The sequence below is a fragment of the Vollenhovia emeryi genome, unplaced genomic scaffold (genome assembly GCF_000949405.1).
Source record: "Vollenhovia emeryi isolate VEMERY1.0 unplaced genomic scaffold, V.emery_V1.0 DF939292.1, whole genome shotgun sequence".
Classification (NCBI taxonomy): Eukaryota; Metazoa; Arthropoda; class Insecta; order Hymenoptera; family Formicidae; genus Vollenhovia; species Vollenhovia emeryi.
Genome location: NW_011967074.1, coordinates 17565 through 28536, shown reverse-complemented (window position 1 = coordinate 28536; position 10972 = coordinate 17565). Strand labels below are relative to the sequence as shown.

General features: G+C 42.6%; 1 protein-coding gene across 2 annotated transcripts in view; it reads left to right on the top strand.

The window, feature by feature from the left end:
* LOC105559057 (BMP-binding endothelial regulator protein) overlaps positions 1-10937 on the top strand; it is a 57538-nt gene extending 46601 nt beyond the window's left edge. The window contains exons 3-11 of one of the 2 annotated variants that reach the window (XM_012007070.1): positions 567-652; positions 4246-4345; positions 5478-5651; positions 7003-7185; positions 8196-8455; positions 8920-9079; positions 9180-9367; positions 9746-10146; positions 10531-10937. In XM_012007070.1, coding sequence (XP_011862460.1) covers positions 567-652; positions 4246-4345; positions 5478-5651; positions 7003-7185; positions 8196-8455; positions 8920-9079; positions 9180-9367; positions 9746-10146; positions 10531-10786 — 1808 coding nt within the window. In that variant the 3' untranslated portion in view covers positions 10787-10937. The remainder of the gene's footprint in view (positions 1-566; positions 653-4245; positions 4346-5477; positions 5652-7002; positions 7186-8195; positions 8456-8919; positions 9080-9179; positions 9368-9745; positions 10147-10530) is intronic. The other variant, XM_012007071.1, reaches the window with a different exon arrangement.
* Positions 10938-10972: the final 35 nt, after the last annotated feature.

Sequence of the window (10972 nt, the reverse complement as noted above, 5' to 3'; positions counted from 1 at the left end):
TAAAAGAGCAAACCTTAAGTGAGTTACTTTAAAATGTCGCTTATTGGCGACTCATCAAATTCTTGATCCGCATTTGGTCATCTTACCCTAATCTCACGTCTACGAAAAAGGATTCCGAACAAAAGTCGCCGGATAAAGTCTGCCGTGTGCTAATTGAAGTTTAGCTTGTCCAGCAAAGAATTAATTCCAATTCCGATCGCGATTTAATTACGGAGATAGCGGCGTTTCGTTCGTTCGTTTCAGTACATCGTGTCTAATTGAGCGACTGGACCCTTATTATTAGAGCGTTAGAAACGATTATTGGAACCGATCTACGTCCACGATCGCCATCCAAAACGTAACAGTAAATCTCGGAGCGCACGGCTCACGTACGACGTGTATGAGGGAACAAGGAAGCCCCTGGCATACGAAGGTCGATTGATTGGAATGCCGTGTTGTGATTACAGCGTCTCTATCGCGCTTACCGGGATATTGCGGCGTGATATAAAACCGATGTTACGCGCGAGCGTGTGCGTGTACCCTACCTATTCGTTGTTTTCACCACGATTGTTGCTGTTCGATTACAGGAAGCCGGGAGACCTGCGACATCGAAGGGGAAGATATCACGGTCGATAAGATCCTGAACACGAGCTGCTTCCGCTGCATTTGCAAGGTAAACCGCGCGCATCCGAACACTGCCGATCGGCGTCTAATTGCGCAGGAAATTACAACCGAACAAGTTACGCCAATTAAATTTGATAAGGCAGATGAGTTTAATGTTTCTCGGAGACTCGAGGGGGGGGAGGGAGATACTATCTCGGCTTAATTATCAATCAAGATACACGATGTTACGGGGAAAAGTAGAGACATAACGATCATCTGCGATAGATCGAACTTCGCGCGATTGCGAAATTTAAAAGTTGGGACACATCACGCCCTATAAATCTTCCTCAGAGAGTCAATTTCGGGTTCGACGAAGAATATTGAGACGTCCCATATATCGTAACACGACCAAGTGTTTCAATACGAAAGAGGAATGCGAACGCAACAGGGGAGTGCATGGGCGAGGAACACGTATGTATCGAGTGACGCGCCGACAAGACTAGCGGGAATCGCGAAAAAATCCGCCTGGTCGTATCCGATACGGCGCGGTTCTTCTCTCAAGAGAGAGAGAGAGAGAGAGAGAGAGAGACAGAGTGAGAGGGGGAGGGGGGAGAGGGGTAGGTAAGCGCAGAAATCGCGAGGGAGATGGAGAGCTGCGTGACCGTTTTCATAGTCCAGTTCGTAGATTGTGTCGTTATCAAAGGCGACGAGGCAACGCCATGTGGTGACGGAACGGTTAAAGGGGTTAAAGTAGCTTGGCCTGGTTCGGGAGGTCAAAGAGAGGAATTTCCACATCGATCCGTTCGACGCGATCGACTCGCGGTCCGCGCACACAGGCACCGCCGGTCGTCGGCTCGCACGCGTGCATCTTATGACGCGCCGCCGTAGCCTCGATGCATCTCCCGACGCACCGACCGCATCGCGAATGATCTTAGCGCGACCGCGGCGATTTATCTGCGCGTTTGGTTCATTGACTCGTCGACTCGTGGCCGACCGAGATGAGGCTTCTTGTTTTCGCCCCGCTGCCGCCACCGCCGCCGCACCGCGCCGACGTTGCTACCGCTGCTGTTACCGCTGCTGCTGGTTGTGCTGCTGCTTGCTACCGCAATTCGAGCGGCATGCTGGCGGCGGCGTGTGACATAATTATTTGTTTGTTACGCCGAGGCGGTCGGCCGCGATCAATCATTCGCGATTTATGAGACACGATCGTAAATCACGCCCGAGTGAACGAACATTTTAGCTTCGACGAATGCTTGCGCGTCTATTTCTTTACTTCCCCTCCCCCCCCGCCCCTCGCAGATTTATTAATTTCTCAATTACTTAGCTAATTTCATATCGCGCAGTAATGGGTCTGCATATTCCTACACGAAGCATGTTTCTACAATTATACTGTAATGAAAATTAAGTCATAATAATTAATACTTAAGCCAACCCCTTGGGTATATTTACTTCAAGTGAAGTAAAAGTAATCTTTCAAATGTAAGAGTTTACTTAAAGAAGTTAAAAGTTTACTTCAGAAATGTTAGCGTAATTTTGGACGCTTAAGGGGATGCTGGAAGTGATTCTGCACTTTTGCACCTTTCTAACCTAGAAACTGTTAGTTCACGGAAACATTTGTGTAATATGCAAAATAAATGGCTTACGTGTACAGATCGAAAGCAGCTTGCTATTCCGGCTAAATGAAAGAACAATATGGCATCGCTGAAACTTATAAGTTTGTAAGTCTAATAAAAAATAAGTGAGCAATACACACATACAGTACATGTAGTATGTGCGTTGCTCACTATTATTTTTTATTAGACTTACAAACTTAGTTTCAGCGATGCCATATTGTTCTTTCATTTAGCCGGAATAGCAAGCTGCTTTCGATCAGTACACGTAAGCTATTTAATTTGTATATTACACAAGTGTTTCCGCGAACTGATAGTCTCTAGGTTAGAAAGGTGCTAAAGTGCAGAATCACTCCAGCATCCCCTTAAAGTAATTTTTAGATAGCCAAACCTGTCGAAGTTCCCGCTAGAGGGCCGCGCGGCATAGCACTTTCTCGTAAGAAGAAAACCGCGCGCTGTATTACAAATTATAGTATATCACATACTTTTCACAATTCTTTAAAAGTTTAAAGTGTCCAAATTTACTTTTCATATTTCTTATTTCTCTAAAGTAACATAAGGTTTTCTACGGTATATTTTCCCAAGGAACGGCGTACTAATAAGGAGAGTTTTAGATCAGGTGACTTGAAGCTAAATCCTGATTGGCTCTCGTAAGCAACCCAGTAGGAAAAAATAGTGTGGTGTACCGTTGCCTTTGGCTAATACAAAAAGATACAAATATGTGCGATTGTGATAACGTGCATTGGATATCATCATTTGTGATATTCACTTATAAAGAAATGCGATTACAAGATTTAATTTAATAACGAAGCGAAGATGAAATTTATGTGCGGATTTTTAATTATTACACATGTACTTGCTTTTTTTATTTCGTCGAGCCTTGTTTTTTTTCCCTACATCTTTATCTAGGATCGTTTTGGTATATTGCTTGTTTCCATCTCGCCGCCCGTTTCTTACGGAAATGATTAATTAATTACCGAGCACGTCGCGTAAAAATGTCAGTTTTATGCGAGGGAGCCCAAAAAGCAGAGATCTTTCTTTCCGCGGCACGCCTAATTAGGTCCGTCTCGCGCGTCTGGAACGTATGTGACCGGCCGACCCACGTTAAATTAGTTTACGTAATTCTGACAGAAGATAAATCCGCAAAGACTTAATTATAGAACCCGATAACGAAACCGGAGAAATAATTACTGGAACGCGATAACGTGGACGTGGACGTGAAATCGGAACAAGACGGGGCGATAAAAAGAAATCAAGCCGGAATTTCGCCGTCGCCGCCGCGCTGCGGCGCGGCGTGACTCAATCGCCGCGCCGGCCAGATTCCCGATTCATAATACGTTTTATTTCGAGTGTCCACATTCTTCTACCGCAGCCCGTGCATCTCGCGTTTTTCCTCGTGCCAAACCGTGACGAAATTATCTCCTCGACGAAACATCGCGGGTAATTGGCAATTTCAGCAAATGATCACACTGAGAAAGCTTTTCATTGGATAAATCGATGAGGTGGTGATCCCGATGGAAAATTAACCATCGGTTTTTCTGATTAAGTTTCCCAATTAAATATATTCGATGAAATTTATCCAATAAAATTGCAGTTACCGATGAAATTAAACCGAAAAACCGATTATATTTTTTATCGGGTATACAATTTAATTGAATACATACATCCATTTGTTGATATGTAATTGATTATCCGAGTAGATAGGCCAGGATAATTTTCTCAGTGCAATCTTTGTATCTATTGTCCTGCAAGTATTGCGGATTATGTTCAAAGGGTGTATATAATTTATTAGTCAAATATTTATGGCAAAGGAGATATTCCTTTCCCTTGCACGGAATTATAAATAAATCAAAACTTTTCTCTCGTTGTACACATACAATCTACAGATTGCATCTCAGAAGTCGGCATTTACCCTAAACATATAAAAAGCCGATAGAAAGTATGTTGAATTAAATTAAATTAAAATGAGATCAAAGTATGCGTTCTGTCGAACAACCCCATGTTCTCTCTTCCGTGTCCAAGAGAAATAAATGTTCGTCCCTTTTCTTTCCAGAATGGGTTCGTGGAGTGCGTGAAGCAACAGTGCCCGAACATCGAAGGTTGCTATGCGTTGCAGGACCCGCAAGAGAACATGTGCTGCCGCGAATGCAAAGGTAGAATGCTTGTCCGTCCGCTAATTCGTCTAATTATCCTAATCATTCTAATTGGCCCGAGCCTACCCGCAAATGGGAAGGAGTGAGGTAGGGAGGGTATGCCGGCGGCGGTAAGAAGGAAAGGCGAAAACTCGCGGAATGCCGGCGGAGCATTGTTCCCGGGACACAAAGGCACTTCTGTTTGCCGGCACGATGATAAACCCGAGGAACTTTAGCGTCACAGTCTCTCGCGGCTGTCTCTGTTTACGAAATGTAACTGACAGATGCACGCTCTTCGTTATCGTCCACTATTAATTATGTTAATGGTGACGTAAGTCCGCTCGCCGCGTAGCGCCTGCCGAAGACGAAATCCGCCCGCAAATTGTTTGAAGTGCGCCGAGAAAATGTAAAGCCTATCACACAATGCGAGGCAACAGGCAACAGGAATAGGGAATAGAATTTTTGACGCGTTGGATTGGTTGAAGGAAAATTTCCGACGAATCCAACGCGTCAAAAATTCTATTCCCTGTTCCTGTTGCCTGTTGCCTGGCATTGTGTGATAGGCTTAAGGATAAGTCACAAAGCATAAGGAGATCGCCAACAGCTCCGAGAGGCAAAAGAGATCAACGCGGCGCCGAAAATCCAAAAAGAATTCTTTTTCAATCCCCGAATTGTGAAATGATTTCTTTTCTCGTCCCGTTTCGTTCTAAAACCACTCTTAAAAACTCAAAAATAATTTGTATGTCATCAATTCTGAGCTGTTTTTCGGGTACAAAAGGAATTTTTCTTCGACAAGAATTCGCACCGGAAAGGAATTCTTTTGGGATTCATTTTGAACAGATTACGCTAATTCATAAAGAATTTTAAAAAGTAAATTCCCTTTAAGTTCATAGCGCTCACCTGTGCTATTTGAGAATGTTTTTGCATTGGTAAGGAAACTAAGCGTATATTATCCTAATAACTGTTGCCTCCGCGCGTTGCAGCGCCGAATTTATTAAAAAATATGCCATCTTGGAATTAATAATAGCCTCACAATTAACGATTGTCTTGTCCAACTTTTAATTCGCCGGCATATGTGTAATTTGTTCGATATTTGATTTCGAGCGTAAACGATTGTACTTAAGAGGACTTCGGTCGCTTTTACGTATCGCAGAGTGCACATGGAACGGAAAAACCTATGAGTCGGACATGGAATGGACGGACGAAAAAGATCCCTGCCGAAAATTCGTCTGTAAAGCGGGCGTCATCACCGAATCAGAGCTAGTGTGTTACACGCCCTGTTCCAATCCGACAAACGTAACTGGCCAATGCTGTGGCATATGCGAAGGTGCGTAACTCGCTTCTTCTTCCCCTTGCGCGCTTTGATGTTGCTGCTGCTGCTGCTAATTACCCACGCCAATCTCACAAATATTTCTCACGATCCCCTGAATGCATCCCGCCGCGCAATTAAGACTGGAATGTTCCGCCGATATAACGAGGGGAGAACGATAATGATTGAAAATTACAGCGCCGCTTCTACCCGACGAAAAACGAACGGACGATAACGCGTGTGTTGTAACGTTCTCTTTCTCGTCTTCTTTGGAATAACGTAACCACGTAAATTTACCACCACATCCCTGCGCCACGGAAAAAAAATAGTTTCGTTGATTCAGCAAATCTCGCTGAACAAAGTTAAACGTTTTAAATAAGTAAATTTGCTGATGCAGCAAAGAAGTGGTGCGCGAGAGCAATCGTCACCTTGTTCATAGAGTAAATTGATTTTTGTTGAAATTATTAGTTACTACGATGAGTCATTTTTACTAACAATAAGTACGGTAAGTAAACCACAAACAACGCCATAAACAAAGGCGTCGCGAAATCCCGTGCGTCTGCCTACATTGGCAGTCTCTGCGTTTCAAAATTCACCGCCAGCTCTAAAATCTACTGTGTACGTGTACCATAGATTCGGCGCTGGTAATGAATTTGGAAATACAGCCATTATATGGGGCTTTGATTCTCGAACTCACGTGAAATTGTTTGCATATGAAATGGGCCATATTCCGTGTAGTGTGAGCGATTGTCCAAACGCTAGTCGCGAAATTCAGTGCAGTTTACGTGATCGTAAGTCTCTGAGATTTTATGTAAAAATAAAATATTTAACTTTTAACTTTTTTTATTATTAATTTAACGTTTAATTCAATTAATTATATTACGGATTAACTTTTATTGTAAGTTAAATTTTCAGGGCTGTTAACTTTAACTTAATTTAGTTACAAAAAAAAGGATAACTTGCCCAACCCTGATATTTTTTATTGGTTGTAAAGAATCATCTTTGCTGTATTAATAAATCTACTGTACCATCCAATTTTATTAGGCACAACTATTGTACAAATCTTAGGCAGCTCTGCGATTTAGTTAATGAGACATAGCAAACTGGCTGTTTGTATATTACGGTTGTAAATTTGCTAAGCCCACAGGTTTTTTTGTTGTCAAAACATATCTTTTTTCCGTGGCGCGCGTAACATCTCACATCGTACGAATAGTACAATTGCAATCCGTTTCTTTTTTCGCGGTGACACGTCTATTTCGCATAAATTAATATTTTAACGCGACCAAAAATACGATGGCTTCACGTCTGAATACAGAGAAAAGGAAGTTAACAATAAGCGCAAAACGTTCGATCTCGCCGCGTTTTGCAGGATGTTTGGTGAACGGACAGAAAGTAACGGAGGACAGCTCGGTGACGACTACGGAGGATCCATGTGTAACCTGCAAGTGCAACAAGGGACATCTCACCTGCGCGAAGCTAGCCTGTCCGACGCTCAATTGTCCTGACACCAGGATCGTCGACGAACCTGGGGAATGCTGCCCACGCTGCCGAGGTGAAAGGAGTTACATGATTTTCATTATTGGAAATGAATATTGCGAAATAACTGTATCTCTGCCCCGAAAAGCAATTTTCACATTTTAGGGAGATCCACGTTCGAATCCTGGTGTCCTGGCGCGCCTTTCTTTTTTTTGATTATCAATACTGAATTTTTAATATGAAAAAAGTACACTAAGATCGAGAAAAAATTTCTCCATTTGAATGTGGATTTGACCCAACTTGCAACTCGTATACTCCATTTAGAATTCTTTTTTTTTTAATAATTCGATCAATTTTTCCATATTGATATTATCCTTTTAATCTCCTTAATTTATTTTCTATATGACGACAGAGTTGCTAATTATAATATAGGTAGAATATCGCTTAAAGGATTGCCTTGTTGCGTAAGCATCTCGATGCCGAGCGATCAAATTAATAACGATCGGAGTTTTATTTCAACATTTTTCAAGAGGAACATTTTCTAGGCAATTGCACAAACAATTAAAGTCACTTTGAATTTATAGGTCATTCCGATCTCTCTCACAATACCAGATGTATTGCGCGAACCGGTTTTATACGAATCTGATTATTTTCCAATGTCGCAATTGCGCAAAAACCAGCCGCACGTAATATTACGATTGTCATCTAGCCATCCAAGAATACGCGCTGCCATTTAGCTCTGCATATCTCACTACAACTTTCCAATTCTGCATTAAAATATAATGCAAAGTGTATGAAAATATCCCGATACCTGAAATATATTGCGACAATTACGTCGGATAGAAATAGTCGTAGCGTTAAGGCTACGTAAATTAGACAACCATTACATAAAATTTACATAAAATTTACAAATATCACTGCCTATAGATATCTATTTGTATCTCACCGCAGGTAACGTTCGATTATGCACAAAAAACCAATTCGCGTTATTGCATGACAAGGGAACGACTCAGTCTCACTTATAGCGCGATTTCTGATAGCGCATATTCAAGTTAAAGGATTCAAAACACTACTTTTGTTACACAGGTAGCGCAAAATTTTTCTCGCCCCCGAAAGGCGCGTGTATGCTCGGCACGCGTTTGTACAATTCGGGTAGTAAGTTTCACGTGGATCACTGTACGCTCTGCACCTGCGTCGATTCGGTTATCTCATGCAACAGACGTACTTGTCCGGTGCTGGAATGCCCGAAGGAGCATCAGTTGATCTCACCCAACGAGTGTTGTCCGGCTTGCCCGGACGTCGAAGAGAGCAGAACCTCTTGCTCTTACGGCGGAAGAACCTATGTGGCGAGTATCATGCTTTTCTTCGCCGTTGTGCAATCTTATGGCTCAGTCAGACTGAACGCGATGAGCGATGAGCGACGCGCGATATCCAATGGGCGTGCAGTCTTTATAGGAAAACTGTACGCTTTCCCATAAAACCTGTACGCTCATTGGATAATCGCGCGTCGCTCATCGCGTCCAGTCTGAATGAGCCATTATTCGTCGCATGAACAACGTGATCAGATACTGAACTGAAAGAATTCTCGAGTAAATAGTGAAATTTCGACCCACAGAGCTCTAATTAGAAACTACAGGGATATCGTTTGAATAATAACATTTCGATTAATTAATACCGAGTTATTCTTTACGTAAAAACTTAATTTTGTCGCGTGAATCTCCTCGAGACACCTTCATTTCCTATCTGTTTACATTGCCGTTAGGCGTTTCGTCTTGTCATGGTTTAAACGACCCTTTTTTGTCCTAGGCAGGATGGCGACAAATGGGAGTTGGATTCCTGCAAGACATGTATCTGCAAACAGGGCAAAGTGCGCTGCGCAATGCCTCAGTGTCCGCCGATGAACTTTCCCTGCCCGCCAAATTCCAAGTTGGAGCATCCGAAGGGTCAATGCTGCCCGCGATGTGTCGAGCGTGAGTTTGTGCGCTCCCTTTCTCCCTCCCTTCCTCCCCCTCTCCCCCCTCTCTTTCTCTACATTTAGATATTTAAATATAAAATTACTAATGCTTTCAGGTGACGGAGTTTGCACGGTTTTCGGAGATCCGCATTATCGAACGTTCGACGGTAAATTCTATAGCTTCAAAGGACCGTGCAGGTACCAGCTGGTTACCGATTGTTTCTTTCACACATTCAGTATACGCGTGACCAATGATGCTAGAAGAACGAAGTTCTCAGCGTGGACCAAAACTATCGCCATAAAGGTGCGTTAAATTACACGAAACTGAGTAAGAAAAGTTATGAAACAAATCATATGAAGTATCATTATCGCATTCGAATTTTATCGAATAACATCATATTACCCGTGCAATAATATTGCCTGTTTGAATAATAGTATAGCGTTTAAAACTGCTTTTATCTATCTTTTCTCAAAAGATAATTCATAATTTTCAATTGTATGCAAATGAGATCCTTTAGATCCTGATTAGATAAACCGATTAACAATAATGTGAAATAAAATCTACGCTGTGGCAAGGCCTCCCTCTTGTTCTATTTGAAAAGAATCCTATATATCGCACATGGAATTGGACGAAAGAGAAGAAACTTTCGTCATATTTGTGTCTCCCTCGATCATATTGCAGATCGGCGACTTGAAAGTGAATCTTGGCCAAAAAATGAGAGTGAAGGTGAACGGGAAGAAGGTAGACGTTCCTTATCGTATCGCTAACCAACTGGACATCAACCGCACGGACGAGAGTGTGCTCGTTAATACTCGGATCGGGGTCAAGGTCCTTTGGGACGGCATCAGTTTTCTCGAAGTGTCCGTACCTTCGTCATACAGAGGTCAACTATGCGGTCTTTGTGGCAACTTCAATTCCCAAATCAAAGACGATTTCACTGAGCGACAAGGACGAGTGGTGCAGGATGCGCAGCAGTTCGGTCAATCATGGGCCGTTGGTGCCGCCAAGAAGATGTGCGCTCGACCCCCGAGACTCGGAAATGCCACTAGGCAGAGACGTTGTCGGGAAAGGAAGGATCAGCGGTACTCTATAAAATCTTATTAATTTTTTATATGTTTCTACAGCGTATCAGAAGCGAAAAGAATATTTTCATTGCATAGATGCTATTTTATCTAACTAGAAACAATAGCTACAAAATAATTTCTTTGATATCCTAATATTTTTAATATTTACATAAAAAATGCAGTTTTAAAATTGCTAGTTTCTATTAGTAATACTAAATTTACTATTCATAATTAAATCGTCAGATTATCGGCTGGCAATTATTTTTTTCTCTTTCATTGTTTCATCAAGCGTTTTAATAATACGATCAATAAGCGTGTTCAAAATTTATTCTATGCCCTTTTCAAAACAAACGCTTCATCCTGTGACAATGCTATTAACAATTTGCCTCTCTGTCATTGCAGATTGTGTAATCGACTGAAATCACAGATTTTCTATCCCTGCCACAAAAAGGTGAATCCGGCGATGTACTACAAAGCCTGTCTTCAAGACATGTGTGAGTGCCCGACCCAGCACTGCTACTGCGAGTCCTTCATGGCGTACGCGCACCAATGCAAGCGACTCGACATCCCGCTGCCGCACTGGCGGAAGGCCACGAGGTGTCGAACCGTTTGGGACCAGCCAATAAGCCCAACGAATTTCGCTCGCCGCTTACATTAATCGCGCACTTTATCCACCGCCGCGTCCGGTCTCTATCCCGAGTGCAACAAGAACGGCCGCATCGAACTTGCTGTACATTCTGCATGCATTTAGAGAGTGAGAGAGAGAGAGAGAGAGAGAGTGAGAGAGAGAGAGAGAGAGAGAGAGAGAGAGAGAGAGAGAGAGAGAGAGAGAGAGAGAGAGAGA